Here is an 18,611-nt window from a genome sequence, read left to right as displayed (position 1 = left end):
GTTTTATCATAGCCAGTTTATCTTCCAGCGTATAACGCTTAGTGCTTTCTCTATGAATTTTTTTAAGCGCCATGGGAGCAAAAAATAAAGTCACAAATGAATGAGAATGAGAAAGTAGCCAATAAACAGACATAAACAAATCTGAATTCAAAACAATCGCAGGAATCACAAGTAACAACGATGCCTAATGGTAGTTATTGGAACTACAGTGCAATATGAGCTCCGAAAGACCGATAAGAAAACACAGTTGATTTCATGATTTCGTTCACTAAGCTACACTACTCTATGATGTGTTATCTTAACATTTACTGTACTTTTTTTAAAAAATATGATTTTATATGTTTTTATTCTTATTTATTGTACAGTAACATGATTTTTTTGTTTTTGGTGCTTTTAATGGTTTTCAAATGATTTTACGATTCCAATATTTGTGGCAGACAGACGTAAAGTCGAGTAAAATGACTTAACTTGATTTTTATTTTCCCATATATTATTTCTGAAAACTGACGTATAATCGAGAACGACTTAAATCGAAACGACTTAGGCCGAGATATGCCTGTATATTAAACACATACATATGTATACATGCACATACATATTTTTATGTATATGTATGTATTACGTATATACTTCCGCATCATTCTGTTTTGAATTGTCGTTTTTGTATAAATATTGTTTATAATAAAATATAAAATTACTCTTCATCTTGTTTGTGTTTTTATACTCTCCATTAAATAACTGCTTTAATTTTACCCTTCACCTATTTCAATACAGCTCCTGCATTCCTTTTACTCTTTCCTTTTTCCGTACATCTACTGCTTCACTTTATAAAACTAACTATATAAAAGCCATTGTTTGTTGGGTTTCCGTTGGACCGTTCGTAACGGAGAAGGAACAAGGAAGCGAGAGAAAATGAGAGAGGGGAAAAAAAGGGAAGGAGAAAGAAAGTGAGTGATAAGCTGTCATTTTAACTACCATTGCAATTTCACTCTTGCGCCGATCGTGTGCGTAGGTGTATGTTTTAGCAGTACAAAAAGAGACTGAGGGAAAGAGAGAGAGAGAGAGAGAGAGAGAGAGAGAGAGAGAGAGAGAGAGAGAGAGAAACTGGGGTAGGAAGTGGGAGACGGCGAAAGTGAATTAACAACTGGGTGTAGGCGAGTTGGAGATCGAAATTTTAACTCAATTATCGGATCTTTTTTAAAACGGGGGCCACATTTTTCATTAATGTTTTACGTAGTGTTTTTGGTACCGAAAGACTTTCAAACTTCGTATATTTTGTGTTATAGAACAGAAAAATATTTTTGTATTCGAATTTATTTCATGTAAAAAATTGTCTTATTTCGATAATTTCAACCAATCACTGACGTCCATTCAGCCGATATACATTAAGTGCCGACTACATAAACAAACGATTCTTCGTTTTATTTGCTTTTTTCATTTTAAATTTGCTTTAACCCTAACCCTAACCCTAACCCTAACCCTAGGGTTAGGCTTAGGGTTAGAGTTAGGGTTAGGGTTAGGGTTAATTGTTTCAGAATCGTTTGTTTATGTAGTCGGCACTTAATGTATATCGGCTGAATGGACGTCAGTGATTGGTTGAAATTACAGAAATACGACAACTTTAACATGGAATAATTTATGGATTTCTTTTTTTTTTAAGAAGATTAAGAGAAAAAGATGTTTTATATGACACATTCTACCAGTGTTCCAAGTTTCAAAGTGTTTCGTTAATGAAAAATGTGGCCCCCGTTTTAAAAAAAGATCCCAATTATCTTCTACAAAGCACTGCCTTGAACGGTTTTAACCGAGCGGATGGACGCCCGCGCGCATTCTATTCGTCTCTTTTGTTGAAACATTAAGTTACGAAGACGTAAACAAACCAACACTGGTTGTCAAGCGCAGTGGTGGAAGACAATCATAAAGGTACACACACATGTGCATAGACATGTGTGAATGTGTATATATATATATATATATATATATATATATATATATATATATATAGCTGAAATTTACAGAAAACAAAATACGAAGACAGGTATATAAACAAATATACACGACACTGTACTCTGAAGCCTGTAGTTGGGAAGCAAACTTCTTACCACGCAGGTGCCCATGAATAAAATTACCAAGTTAATTCACTTGGAATATGCAAGCATAAAATAAAACAAATTAAAGCTACCGTAATTGCGTACGTGGAACGGTTTATATGTAAAATTTATACATATTTTCTAAGAATTTATTTTACTTTTCAGTTTCAGCAAATTACCATGTCAATGGAAATAAAAATTTTACCCTTTCAGCCAACAGTCAATTTGTAATGACAGCAGGAAATAAAAGAGCTGGATAGTCAGCATATAGACAAAGTGGGAGTAACAGGTGAGTATGCGAGGGAGTAAGTCTTGTATTTGCGAGGGAGTAAGTGTTGTATCATAGAATCGAAAGAGCAAACGACAGAAATATTGTTGGTATATGGTATCTTTTACTTCTTTCACTCATGGGACTGTCTTGAAGAGTTTAGTCTATCAAATCGACACCAGTGCTTATTTTTAAAGTCTGGTAGTTGTTGTATCGATCTTTTGTCGAATCGCTAAGTTACAGGGATACAAAAAAACCAATGCTGGTTGTTAAGCAGTGGTGGTGGTGGTGGGAATAAACACAGAGGCAAACGCAAACATAAATACATGTAGGGCAGGTCTCTACATAGTTTCCGTTTATCAAAACCACTCACAGGGCATTTGTTAGCCCGTGGTTATAGGTAGAAAATACTTTCTCAAGGTGCCACGCAATGGTGCTGAACCTGAAACCACGTCCTTAAAATCAAGGCGTAGTCTTGATATACGGGGAACTGTTAAAGATAGAGATATAACGTGTTTACATGTGATCAGAGATTGGCGAATATAGTGAAGTTTTGACTAAAGTCTACTGAATTTGTTGCTGAAATATAAGAATAGTTCTCCGGATAGCTATTTCTCATTATTTATGTTTTAAGGCTTAGAATCAAGTCAAATATTATACATTAAGAAGAAACAAACGCTCTTCTTTGTTGAGGATAAATGTTAACGTCACTGGTTAAATAAAATCTACTACTTTTTTTCCAAATAAGGAGGGTAATCTTTTATCTTCAGTAGCTTCATGCTCCAGTGAAATATTGGATGAGACTTACTTCATTTCATTTGATTTTTATTATAATGTTATTTTTAGATAACGTTTATCTAAAATCAAACAAGTTTCACATGTTCAAAAATTTAAATTGCATAATTTCTTTTTCGAAATTTTTGTCTTCGATACTTTACTGGCATTTCGGACTTCTTGATCTTGTTCAATGTTTTTCCAATTCTTATACCATTTGCCAGAAGAAGCCGAAGCAACTTCGACCACTTCCATAGCATTTCTTGTGATGGATGCTGAAACAAGTGCATCCTCGTGAAAGCATATGTATCCCTCATTCAATAATGCTAGAACTACATTTAAATTTTAAAAATCTGATATACCAAATTCTAACTCAAAGGAATTTGTTTCGGACAATTATATTACATCCCTGAACTCTAATGCAATTCAATATATATATATATAAAAGCATCATCAAGTCTAAACAAAGTAATTTATGTTAATTGCGTCATTTTCGTCGTTTCGTGTTTACTATACAACTTCATTATGCACCAAAAGATACTTGTTTCTATGATAAGAATATTTAAAACAACTTGTTACTTTTAAACACTTCATTTAGACTTAAGTTTTATTCTAAATTTTCACCATCACATACGTTCCTCAGATACTCTTTTACTTGTTCCAGTCATTGGACAGCAGCCAGATGAAATAGTAATGATCCCTACGTATCTAGGTCGTAGGGTTACAAAAATAAAAATTAAAGATGTACCCCTTGAAATTGAAGCACGATGGCTGGTGTCAGCCATCTGCTACAATTTCGAGGAAGTTATTAACATCTTGGAAATTGCCGTCCTCGAACAACAAAACTGGGTAAGTCAGGCGTTCTAACACTTGGTTCAAGCCAAGCAAGAGACGATAGAAAATGTACCAGATCTTATAAAACTGCTAGACGGTACAACCTTACATGTCGCCGTTGAAGACAGAAGACCACTCTCTCACCTTTGTAGAAGCAAAAACCACTTAAAAATTGACTGCGCAATATTGAAGGAGCAACAGCAGCAAAAACAAAAACAACAACAACAACAACAACAACAACAACAACAAACAGCAACAGCAGCAACAACAGAAAGAAAACACTAACCGCAAACCAACACTGTTACCAACATCGCCATCAACACAAAAATTGAAAGAGCTCCACGAAAGGATGAAACAGCTCCACAAAACAACAAACCAACTCAACCAACCCAACCAATCAACACAACCAACAGCAGAATTAGCTCATTAGTTAATAGGGCGTTGACGGGGGCCATCGTCAACTACAAATGATGGTTTTCCCTAAAGAGATCAATTAAAGCAGAATCAATTGGGTATAGCAAGGCTTTAGCGACAGACCGAAATAGAATAGAGAGAGACTTAATTAAGAAATTAGAAGAAGCACTTAAAACTGGCATGGCGTCCAATGTGCCTGGTACAACAGCAGGGCATATTATTATTATTATTATTATTATTATTATTATTATTATTCAGGTCACTGCCTGGAATCGAACTCGGAATCTTGAGGTTAGTAGCCCGCGCTCTTAACCACTACACCATATGCCCGTGGGCATATGGTGTAGTGGTGTAGTGACCTGAATAATAATAATAATAATAATAATAATAATAATAATAATAATAATAATGATAATAATAATAATAATAATAATAATAATAATAATAATAATAATAATAATAACATCGAAAAATACCTTAGGAATGAGAATCCAGGTTCGAAATTTTCCCAAGACATCTGATGAAGGCTGGAGGGTATATCAGCCGAAACGTTGTGTTAACAACAAACAAGATGAGGACAAATATCCCTCAAATGTAAATAATGTAAATAATGTATTCTTCTTCTTCTTCTTCTTCTTCTTATTATTATTATTATCATTATTATTATTATTATTATTGTGTGAGAGAGCAGTGCATACCATCAAAGTGACACTAGGGTAAAATGTACGAAGCCCAGTATTCACATCATAACTACCTGTCTGATAAGGGTACACCAGGCACATGCATCACAACCATATGTGCACGACATGGTGATCTCATATCAAGATAAACAGCGCATGACCTCGCAGGTGGGGCCCAGTTAGAATTTCCTTCAGGTCGAGTAGCCCAACCCGCTCAAAAGGTCCCTGAATAAGTTTTGTTTAAGGATGTTGAGCAAAACACCCATGTTTCCAAAACTGAATTATTCAAACCCCAAAGAATTCTTCTCGACAATGGCTATGATGCTCCCCCCACTACTTCTGCTCATGATCAGAGTTGCACATATCGTCAGCCACCAAGGGACATGCTCAACTGACTAGCAAACAACTGACTAGTAAATCTGTGGTATTGAGCAGAATATTTGCTGTAGCCCATCTATTATACCAAGACAAAACAATGTACATGATAACACTTCCAATCAATTAAGATCAGAAACCATTATTATTTTAATTATTCATTGTTATTGTTGTTGTTGTTATTATTATTATTATTATTATTATTATTATTATTATTATTATTATTATTATTATTATTATTATTATTATTATTATTATTATTATGAAGGCGGCGAGCTGGAAGAATCGTTAACACGCCAGGAAAATTCTTAGCGGCACTTTTCACACTGAGTACAATTCCACCGGGGTCAACTTTGCCTTTCATCTTTTTGGGGTCGATAAATTAAGCATCAGTGAAACACTGGAGTTGATATAATCGACTAGTACCCAACAACAAATTTCAGGCCTTGTTCCTTTAGTAGAAAGCATTATTATTATTATTATTATTATTATTATTATTATTATTATTATTATTATTATTATTATTATTATTATTATTATTATTATTATTATTTTATGTTTGACTTTTGCTTTGCATTTGTACAAGTTGGATCCGAGTCTCACCCAGAGACCTCAAGAGACAACAAGTTAGAAGTTCATGTAGGTGTTATGCCTAGGGTACCATATATTTGGATTTGTACATAGTGTTGTTCTAGAGAAGGATTTGTACATAGTGTTGTTCTATTATTATTATTATTATTATACAAAAGTTATTGCATATTCATTTAATTACCAGAGGTGTTGTCCTGAGGTTTGGTAATAAGTCTCCTCAAATCTCAAGAATGTATCTTAGTACACCTACAGGATGACACTTCTTACGGCAGGTGAATAATAGGTGTCTCAGTTCCTTTTAGGTACCAGTTTGGGTATTGTACCAAATGCTCCAATTATCACAGATACCCTTTTTTGACTCCTGTGTCTCACAACTTCTTCATCACCCTTGCAAGTTTCTGATTTTCCCCATTTTCTTTGATATTCATTCTGCTACGAAATGGGATGGAAAGTCAATGATCCTACACAATTTGCTTTTTCTGTCTTCTATGAATATATTTGATCTTCTTGCTTCACTAGTTTGGGTAGTTTCTGAAGAAATCCATAAATTCTGTAAAGCTTATTTACAATTATAGTCGCTGACTTGTGTTCATACATTATTTTGTCACTTCACTTCAATAGACTTAGTTAACATTCCAATGCACATTTAGCTGCCACAATGGCTTGTGCCTGAACGGCTATAATCAGCAATTCAGTTTCTCGTATCAGGTTGTTAAGTCTCAGCCATAACAAGCTTTCATTACTTTCAACATCCTCGCTTTGTTGCATTAATTGACAATATAATTCCTTGCCCGGTTGTTCATCTTTCTGTTCTTGAATTCTCTCACTGTTTCAGTGATTCTTCGCTATTTCTATCCGCAGGTAATACTCTTTTCTATCACAAGTCACATATTAGTTTTCCAAATCATAAATCGTAGCATTGATGGTCTCTTCTGTATTTCATTAACTTCTGCCCCAGCTCTTCTAGGTTAGTAGAGCGTGTCGATATGAACTTTTAGGGTACTGTACAGATGAATTGTAAGCACCTTTCATGTCCTGTCCAATTCCTGTAGCTCTGTTTTTGTCCACTTCCCAAAAGGATCAGAATATGACACTGGTATGGCATATTTATTGACTGCTTTGAAGACATTACCTGCCAGTTGGTTTTGTGTAAAGTACCTTCCTCAGGTACTTATGCTTCGTTGCTTCTAAGTGTAAATAATGATAGACTAGTTATTGCAGAAATGGTTCTGAGATAATAACTCTTATGAATGTGCTGTGTAAAAAAAGCACATTAAATATCGTAAAATTCGTCCGAGCAGTGGCCAGCGAATGTGCCAGATGTATTTCAGCCTTTTTGGGCCTTTTCAATGGTGCATACTCAGAGTCAGCCGGACAAGAATTCGTGACCTCTGATATAGAAAACAATGCGACCCACCCCCATATCATCCATAAATCATTTACACAATTTATTTTTCCAACTCCAAATGCAGACTGATCAAATCCTCTCAAAGCCAGATAGGCATTGCCAGTAAGCACTTTCTTAATACTATCAACTCAGATATTAGAAGGGCCACCGGGTTGATCGAATTGGATTCCAGTGCAATTGTGATCAGCTAGTTCCGCAGTATCGAGAATAAATCAGCCTGCAGATCCACACAGTTTAACATCATGTACTTCTACTCTGCTATATCGAAACCTCTCCTGAAGGGCTTGGATTTCGCTAGGTAATTCACCAATATAAGCGACCTGGATGTCAGAATGGAGTTCCTAACCACCGATGCCTATGTAAACCGCAGGAGGCTGACCTTCCTATCTTATGCGTCCCCTGTAACCTACTTGTGTCTCTATATACGTGAGTATGCGTGCACACATACACATGCATACATCTGTGTAGGGATGCTTTTCCTGTCTTTCTTCCTATCCCTAACACTACCAAGCTTTAATCCAACGCTCTTCCCTTACAGCAACGCCGTTGCAACAAACATATATATCAAAAGCATGCACATAGCTGTACACGCACTCACGCACCAAACAAAACACACGCATGCATACATGTTCTAGACAAACACGCACACATTCATACGTACATATATAAATACAGGAATTTACATACGTTCACCAATCATCCATACACACATCCTAAACAGGTACGCGCATCCACACGTATACAGCAGGTACTTACACACACACACACACGCACACACACACACACTCGATCGCGCGCCCCTGCATCCGCACGCACAACTGAAGCAAACGCTGCTGATATACACTGCGTATAAATCAACAATTTTGTGTACGCAAGTATGTAGGACGTAAAAAGGTGAGAATGGTAGAAAGGAGAGTAAGGAGATAATGTTAAAGTTGAAGTCAAACCACTCTTTGTCTGCCGGATAACTGAATGTAGCTGTTACCATAGAAATTGACAATCAACTAGCTAAAGGCCATTTGACCCTCATTTACGGCCCGAAGTTGTAGCTGATGTACTTGCTAATTCTATTGTCATTGTTATTGTCTAATTATTTGATTTCTTACCAGGGCGTTGACCATTGGTTTAGGCAGCTTAGGGCTGATGAGCTTGATGTGGCAAATTGTTCTTTTAAGTCTATATATACTCTACTGTCTGAAGGAAAACTTTCCGAACCAGGAGTTTGGTTGACTCTATAGGGATAACGCTTTTCTAATTACTTCTGGATGTTCCCAGTCAGTGATGTAGAGGCTTATAAAACGTCTCCACTTTTTTCGGCAATACTATCTCTCTATATCTTTCAAAAAGTGCAGTTAGAAGATTAACTTTAGAAGATTAATTTTACATTAGGTCTAAATTCACAATATCAGTCGTACATCAAACTCAACGAGAAGCCCCATTACGTTTACATCATCCAGGTATGTCGTCGACGGATTGGTTAGGAATATCTCGATTATGATCTTCAACCTTTCCACCAAATGTATCGTCTACAAAAATGAGGATTCCAAGAGAGCAGGCTTTAAATGATATTTATAATTTATCCTGCACACCAAACTTAAACTTGCACACAAGAGCTGAAGAGGTACAGAGTGTCGCAATAGTTGTGGGAACACGCTGAAAATTGGCCTACTCAATACGTGTCGAATAGCCTTCGGGCCCGCAGCCGACCCATAAGTTAAATGATGTAGCAACTCACCGCGGCGACGGTCTAACTTCGCAATGGTCCCATGTCCATTAATAGAGAGGCGTACGGAGTACGATCCGGTGTTTGGAACTGGTACCTTTGGGCATTAAACCAAAGTCTCCTCTCCTCCCACATGAAGGGATGACCCACCCAGGTGGTAGACAAGAAAAGAAAGAGGTTATTTGGTATGGGCAGCTCTTCTTGTCTAACTCAAAACCAACATCCTCAGAATTCTTTTCCAGATCCCCCCACAAAAAAGCTTTTCCTTCGTAGCTTAGGTACCGTAGCATTTCAACAAGAATACCATGAAACTTTCGTACCCAGCCGCACCAAATGGGGCCAGTGTTACAGTTGTTTCAAATCGGCTGAAGCTTGCCGAATATAATACATGGATCTACTTATTGGAAATGGTAGATTCGGAGGCTTACATTCGAGTCAACCTCAACCCGGCTCACATGGACCTCGGTGCCTGCTCCAGAAGAATCTGCAGGGAGGTAATGATATGGGGGATGGAATTTCAGGGAATTCGCGGAATTTGTGTGAATCTAGACCTTACACCATAAGTTGCAAATACTAGGGATGCGTCCTGCCACCTACTACAGAACTGGTGTCCCCCAACCAACCAGTCTGGCTCAAGCCGCCATCACCTGGATGTAAATGCCGCATCACTGCGGATTACGCATTGAATGGGCAATGCACGCGTTGTGCATCAATGTGAGGTAGTTACATACAATATTGGAAAATTTTACATAGGAGCCATTGTAAACTCAGTGAAACAACATACTTCTTTACATAGGCAATACTCCAACAAGGAACTTGAGGACTCTACTTCAGTAGATGAATACGTTTGGTAAAACGGAGCTCAGTATTTGTTTGGTAGGTATTATATCGGGTTCTGTTTGCCAAAGAGTTATGGTACAGAGACATAAACAAAGCAAGAACAACGGTTGTTAAGACGAAACAAACACAGACACAAACACACCCACATATAGGAATATATAATGTGCACACAGACACACATATACATACACGTATATATATATATATATATATATATATATATATATATATATATATATATATATATATATATATTTACACATACGGACACTTACATACATGCAAGTACAGATGTGCATATGCGCAGAGACAGACACATATTAATGTATTATGTGTGTGTGTATATATACATGCATATATATATATATATGTATGTATGTATATATGTATATATATATATACACACACACACACACACACACACACACTCACATATATATATATATATATGTGTGTATATATATATATGCATATATGTATATATATATATATATATATATATATATATATATATATATATATATATATATATATATATATATATATGTATATATATATATATATATATATATATATATATATATATATATATATATATATATATATATATATATATATATATATATACATACATATACATATACATATCCATACACACCCATACGCACACTAAAAGTGAAAAGTATTAGTAAATTTAAGGTGTTAAATCGAAATCTCGGTATTTGGAGATAATATGAACAACAATGATAATTCTTTCTACTGTAGGCATGTGGCCTTAAATTTTGTGGGTTGAGCGTAATCGTTTATGGCGGTTCCAATCTTCTGGTTCTTATTTCATCGGTGGAATTTGAACTCAGAACGTAAAGAGCAGGAAGAAATATCTCTAAGCATTTTGTCCGTCGTGGTAACGATTCTGCCTGGTCGCTGCCTGAACAACCACGCCGGACAAAATGCTTAGCGACATTTCGTATGTCTTTACATCCTGAGTTCAATGTTGCCGAGGTCGACTTTGTCTTTCATCCTTTCGGGATCGATAAATTAAGTACCAGTTAAACACAGTAATCGACTAGTCCTCTAGCCCTAAATTTCCGGTCTTGTGTCTTTAGTAGAAAGGATTATTACTGTTGTTACTAAGGCAGCGAGCTGGAACAATCGTTAGTACGCCGGGTAAAATGCTTTGTGGCATTTTGTCTGTCTTTATGCTCCGAGTTCAAATTCCACCGATGTCGACTTTGCCTTTCATTCTTTCAGTGTCGATAAAATAAATACTAGTCAAATACAGGGGTCATGTAATCTACCATATTCCACCCCCGAAATTACAAACCTTGTACCTATTGTAGAAAGGACTGTTACTATTAGTATCATCATCTCACTGGACACCGAAGCATTGTTTTTTGCTTAACACGGTAAATGTAATAACTTTCAAAATTTCATTTAAATGGTAGGAAGTCATGTAAGCGTAATCACAATTCAAGAGATACAGGTCGAGATATTTTCTAATTCATAAGAGAGCATATGTACTGTTTTGGAATAAAGATGTTTATATATTAAGATATATGTACCATCTTTAGTGTGTGTGCATCTATGAATGTATACGTGTGTTTGTATATATATATATATATATATATATATATATATATATATATATATATATATATATATATATATATATGTGTGCGTGTGTAAGCCTCCTATACACATATGCATACATATATATGTATATATATGTGTGTGCGCGTGTGTACATATATATTTATGTATATATAATTATCGTGTGTAGTTATATATATATGTATGCGTATATATATATATATATATATATATATATATATATATATATATATATATATATATATATACATACATCTTATGATATTTACTTTGTTTTATATTATACTCATTTATCGTGCTTTTAATTGTTAATTTTTCTATATGTGATAGTGGATTTTCATCGATGAGTTCTTGAAACTTGGTTATTTTTCCTAAAACTATATATTTTATATATATTTTATCTATAATGCTCAATTTAATTTTGATTTTTTTATAAATTGATTTTAATTGAGTTTTTACCTGTAATTTTGGATTTTGTCCCTAATATTATATATATATATACGTACACACACACACTCACACACTTACACATATATATGATCGCTCGCGTGTGTTTAAGAAAACAATATTGACGTGTATGTTAGAATGAATTGTATATTCGCACAAAACTTTACAAAGACTTGAAAACTTAACGTTGATGTGTGTGAAGAAAGAAAAAAAGGAGTTCTTTTACCTTCAGCTTTCCTGTATCAGGCTTTGAGAATTTCATCCCATCGAAAGTGATGTTGGGTTGATAAGCAGATCGACTAGTAGATGATATAAAGTAGAAACAGTTATTTTTCTAGTGGTTGTCGTCATGAATATATTTCTTTAATTGATAGCAGTAGTGAATTACTTTCGCTAATATAAATTCTATAATTTCAACGTAGGTGTTTTGAGAAGTAAATGTGGGCGTTAGAGTCACCTGTTTGTTTCTTGTAAGATGTTTCTATCTATAAGTTAAAACGTTGACTTTATAGACAGATACTGTATTACATTTCAATGAAAAATGAGCTTAAAATGTATCAGGATACGTAATCGGATGTATGCGTCTCTGTATACGTAACTGAAAATCCTTCTGAATGTGAAGCATTAACCTAAAGCGTTTGTATCGCGTTAAAATCACATCAGCTTGTTTTGATTCCGTAGATAATGACGGCGGTAAGTGCGGCGAAGGAGGTGGACTGTCAAGAAATAGTAGGAGAGTAGAGAAGTATGTAGGGAAGAAAAAAATGTGACTAAGAAATAGGGGGTGGGGGGAGAATAAAAAGAACCAGTGTGAGGACATATATACATACATACATACGTATATATGTGTATATGTATGTATGTATGTATGAATGTATGTATGAATGTATGTATGCCGGTGTGTATGCTTGTATGTATATATACACGTACATATATACATATACATATATATATATATATATATATATATATATATATATATATATATATATATATATATATATATATATATATATATATATACATATATATATATATATATATATATAATTATATATATATATATATATATAATTATATATATATATATATATACATATATATATATATATATATATATATATATATATATATATATATATATATATATATATATATATTTACATACACACACACACACATATATATATATTTATATACACACACATATAAATATATATATTTATATATATATACACAGAGACAGATGGAGACATATATATATTTATACATGTTATACATACATATATTCATAAACCACAAACACAAACACACACACAGACATACACACACACACACACGCACACATGATGTAATGGCTGACCGCGCATAAATAGTTTGGCCTATAAATGCTACATGTAATTTATCAGTTGCGCGAGTAACCGTGTAAATATATGTATCTTTAAATGCATGTATACACCTGCCCCCCCCCCCCCACACACATACATATATATATATATATATATATATATATATATATATATATATATATATATATATACGTATATATATATACGTATATATATAGGTAGATATAAATATAAGATGTATATGTATATATAAGATGTATATATATATATCTTTATTAATATATGTTATATCTTTCTATCTATCTATCTATCTATCTATCTATCTATCTATCTATCTATCTATCCATATGTCTGTCTGTCTATCTGTCTAAATATGCGCATGCACTCTTGTGTGGTTAAGAAATTTCTATTTATAAGTTCACTTTATAACTACATGGTTTCGGGCTTAGTCCCACTGCACGGACTTGGTGCAACTGTCTTCTATTGGAGCCCGGGACCGACCAGTGTCTTGTGAGTGAATCTGGTAAAAGGAAACGGTGTGGAAACAAGTCTTATATGTATATGTATATATATATGTTCATGTCTTTGATTGTAAATATATATATATATATATATATATATGTGTGTGTGTGTGTGTGTGTGTGTGTGTGTGTGTGTGTGTGCATGTGTATGTGTGTGAGTGTGTGTGTGTGTTTGTGTGTTTCTGTGAAAGGGCGCATGGCCTATTTATGGTGTTGCTTTGTGCTCTTCAGCTGACCACTTCATCACTGCTGCCCTGCGATCACTTCGGCACCCGGCGTCTAGTTCTCCGTACACCAGTTCAGACAACGTCGATTTGATGGGAGTACTGAACAAATGTACTGAGCAAACATTTCATCACTATATGCAAGACGTCTGTGCAGGGTTTTTAGAAAGAAACTACAGAACCGTTCTTCTCGGTCTACAAGAGACGACCACCTACGTCACCACCACCACCACCACCACCACCACCACCACCGTCCTTATGAGACGAAGAATGGAAGTCTCAAATCGCTTACATGAACAATTTAATGACGGCGAGACGTCCCCAAAAAGCCCTTACAAAGATGGAAAATAAATTCAAAATCTCCCATCAAACGGAAAACTAAGTGAAAGAAAACTAGGGCGGTTGAAATTATAAAATAGATCCTAAAGCCTTCTAGAAATTTGCAAAAGAATCTACCTCACTGCATCAGGAGAGAGGGTTCCGTCTGACGAAAATGGCTCACTAACGGCAGACCCTGTGATGATCAGTGAAATAAGCGACCCTAAAGTGTTTTCACCTCTTCGGTGGCATATATGCAAATAAGCAAATCTGATGATTTCTTCAACGCCGCAGATCCATACAGGGATGAGAAAATCATCGATTATATCGATATGAAAGAAGAGGATATAATATTGGCCATTGATGAGATGAATTGGAACAAAACAACGGGCTTTGATTGTTTTCCAGTTGTTCTTTTAAAAACATGCAAGAAGGCTTTTGCAAAACCACTGCAGGCGCTTTTTCAGACTTTCCCCGTATGTGACAAACATAATGTTGAGAGAATTTATCACTTGCTCTATTCATAATTAAAGAAGCAGAGCAGATGTTAAGAATTACAGGTTTATCTCTCCGGTTAGCAAAGTGATGGAATGTATCGTAATAAGGAAGCTAATCGCGTTCCAAAAAGAAAACAGCTTGCTCATAAACACGTAGCGCGGCTTCCATCTATGAAGGAGCTGCCTCACACAGCGACTACAGTTTTACGACTGAACCGTTTAGATGCGGATAGGATAAATCTAGATTTCACCAAGACCGATGACAAACTCGATAATATATCACAAACATGACCTTGGTATCATTGGAAAATTTAGGGGAGTGACTGCATGGCTTTTTAAAAAAATAAAATCAGATAGTCGCAGCCAATTGTGCTTTCATTGAGGAGATATCAATACTAAATGGTATCCCTCAGGGAACTGTACTGGTCCAAATCTGTTTGTGGTAGCTCTTACAGTCATCCTCTCTCCAGCCGTGCTCATGGTACAAAGATATCACAAGCAGTCAAGGACTTTGATAATAATTAAAAACTAAAGAAAGTCCTGAACACAACCTACAGGAGGGCTGCAGAAAACATGCAGTAATGCTGACTAGTTTCAAGCACTCCGCTTTCGACCCACCAACAGACTGCAATCAGAATATAGGACCAGGGGTCTTGCTGTTCCAGAGTCAGAGCTGGTGCGTGACCTTGGAATCTACATGAGTGCCGATGCATCATTCCGTGTGCATGTTACTCAGATGGCAACAATGTGTAAGCGACTGACTGGTTGGATTCTTAGATTATTCAGAAGACGCTAAAAGAAAACCCTGCTACTCCTGTGGAGAACATTCGTTCTCATTCGCCTGGATTACTAATCCCAATTAGGGTTACTACCAAGCGTCAAACTAACAGTAAAACTCGAGGCAATTCAAGAAGGGCTAGTGGGACAGGCTAAAAGAATTAAGACTTTACTTCTTAGAGAGAAGACATGAAAGATATATAGTGATATATACACGGAAGATTATGGAAAATCTAGCTCCAAATTTTGCGATTGAGAACTGGACGTCATTGCATAGTACTAAAAATCTCACCATCTTCGTTTAGAGTAAGGCCCCTGTACTGTTCCAGCTTAGAATTCAATGTCCCACAACTGTTCAATACCTTGTCAAAAGGCCTCAGAGATCTACAAAGTGTAGATGTGCTCAAAGAACGTTTAGATAAATTTTTAATTTTTAAATTATTCATCAGCAGATGAATCCATATCGTGTCAAGAAACGTAAAGAGAAACTCTTTCCTACATACTGCTTCATCAGGACCTATTTCAGAGACAGGACTAGAAAATGAGCCAAAACTAAACTTGCATTTAACGCTAATGCATGACCACAACCCCTGCCTGAAACCATGAAAGGAAAGAATAGAAGAAAGAATATGTATGTATGTATGTATGTATGTATGTATGTATGTATGTATGTATGTATGTATGTATGTATGTATTTATGTATGTATGTCATTATTAAGTATTAGTTCGAGATTTCTTGTCAATAGAGAAAGAGTCGGTTACTAACCTAGATCCAGGGCTCCTTCATGGGAATTTCAACAACACCAACAGGGTATTTTTGTATGTATGTATGTATGTATGTATGTATATGTGCAGATTTGTGTTTTGTTTTAGGAAGGTATTCTCATACATATCTCTTTTTTCTCTTTTATTTGTTGAGCTAATCGACCCCAGGACTTATTCTTTGGAAGCCTATATGTTTACAGTTGTTTTATAATTTACTCCAAGTTACACCATTAACTTGGATGTGTAGGTACATGCATAGTATATACGCTGCACACATACAAATTATATACATGTGTGCATACATATATATGCGCACACAACATTATGTAACACAGTAGTATAGTCATATAAACATGCACAACAAACAAAACTAATCTCGAATTCACAAACAATGTACTTATTAAAAGAAAGAATTTTGTTTTCCTTAAAGTTACTTCATCTTTGGAGAACTTTTGATTCTCGAGTTTATATTCCATTCTCATGTATATGTGGTGCCCTTTCTGGAGATGGAGATAATTTCAATAAATCAAAACTTTATCTTGTATGCTATTGAATATACCACTCTGTTATTTCGCTTAGCTCGTTTTCATTTCATTTACTCATACACACACATCTATACAAAATGAAAACCCGTTGAGAGAAATAACTTAGAGTGGTCAGTAGCGTGTATTTGAACAACAAGGATGAATAAGGATATTATGATTAACATGCCAAATAAGACCTTGATTTATAGAAACCATCTCCATTTCGAGGAATTATAGACTACAAGTATGTATGTGTGTGTGACAATTGGTAGCGCTTGATGGCAATTGGTAACAAATCCAATACTTTGATATCGCGAATTATTCAGTCATATTTATCGAATTAGCGAGAATGCTAAATATAACTGAGTAAGTGAGAGACAGTGAGAACAAGATAGATTGATAGATAGACATACAGACAGAGAAACAGACATTGAAAGAGAGATACAGAGAGGGAGGGAGAGAGGGAGATAGTGAGAGAAAGAGAGGGAGGGATATATATATATATATATATATATATATATATATATATATATATAGAGAGAGAGAGAGAGAGAGAGAGAGAGAGAGAGAGAGAGAGGCAGAAAATCAAGAGTGGGAGGATGCGATAGCGGCGTAGAGAAAATAAACAAGATTGATAAAAAGTATCAGAGAATTAGACATACAGATAGCGATTGAAATAACATAGATTGGTAAAGAGAGGGTGAGATTTATAAGTAAAGAGAGTTTAAAGCATGTAGATTATGATAGTCAGACGATAAGAGATGTTAATTGGATAAACTAGTTGGTATTTAGAATGTAATAGTAACAAACTGTCGACTTAACAGTAATACCTACAATACGTGATGTATCATTAGTAGCACAATGTTAGAACACTGTATATGAAAAAAGGAAAAGAAATTAATGTATGAGCTAGGAATGGTACATGTAGTTGGTGTACAGTAGAACATGTAGTTAGTGTATACTTAACAGTGGTACATGTAGTTAGTGTATACTTAACAGTGGTACATGTAGTTAGTGAATAAGTAATAGTTCTTGCAGTTAATGGCTGTTCATGTATTTAGTATATGAGTTAGAAGTGGAAAATATAGTTAATAGATAAGCCAGTGTTTGTATGTATGGTTAGCATATAGTTAGTGATGGTTCACGTTGTTAGTATGCAGTTAATAATGGTGTATGTAGTTAGTGCATAATGCTGCAGCATTTCGTATACTTGTCTTTATGTTTGTCTCTGCTCACTCTTGAATATCAAGCTTATGGAGTGATAAATGCAGGTAATTCCATAAGCTGTGTGAATATTTCACATCAACAGTCCTCTCTTGGCTTATAATATCTGTCGAAACTCTTATTTTCAAGAGCTTTGCTTCATAGGTTGCTTTTGCACATTTCCTGTAGTTTCTTAAAAATCTCTTTTGTCACAACTATTCTTTTATTAGCTTCAGCTCGAGATTCTACCAATGGTGAGGTCCTACCAATTGGTGTTGTTACGCCTTCAATAATCCTCCTTTAATAGTTTAAATTTAATGAATGATAAAGTTTGATGCCGCTCTCAATTGTGTTTCCTGTTGTGAAGTTTTTTTTCTT

General features: G+C 35.1%; 1 protein-coding gene across 1 annotated transcript in view; it reads right to left on the bottom strand.

The window, feature by feature from the left end:
• Positions 1 to 12,750, bottom strand: part of LOC106884339 (calcitonin gene-related peptide type 1 receptor) — a 107,267-nt gene extending 94,517 nt beyond the window's left edge. The window contains exon 1 of the mRNA XM_052969887.2: positions 12,282 to 12,750. Within this exon, the coding sequence (XP_052825847.2) occupies positions 12,282 to 12,317 (36 nt within the window). The 5' untranslated portion in view covers positions 12,318 to 12,750. The remainder of the gene's footprint in view (positions 1 to 12,281) is intronic.
• Positions 12,751 to 18,611: the final 5,861 nt, after the last annotated feature.

Source organism: Octopus bimaculoides, chromosome 8, assembly GCF_046866305.1.
Source record: "Octopus bimaculoides isolate indiv1 chromosome 8, ASM4686630v1, whole genome shotgun sequence".
NCBI classification, from domain to species: domain Eukaryota; kingdom Metazoa; phylum Mollusca; class Cephalopoda; order Octopoda; family Octopodidae; genus Octopus; species Octopus bimaculoides.
This window is presented reverse-complemented; position numbering and strand designations above follow the sequence as displayed.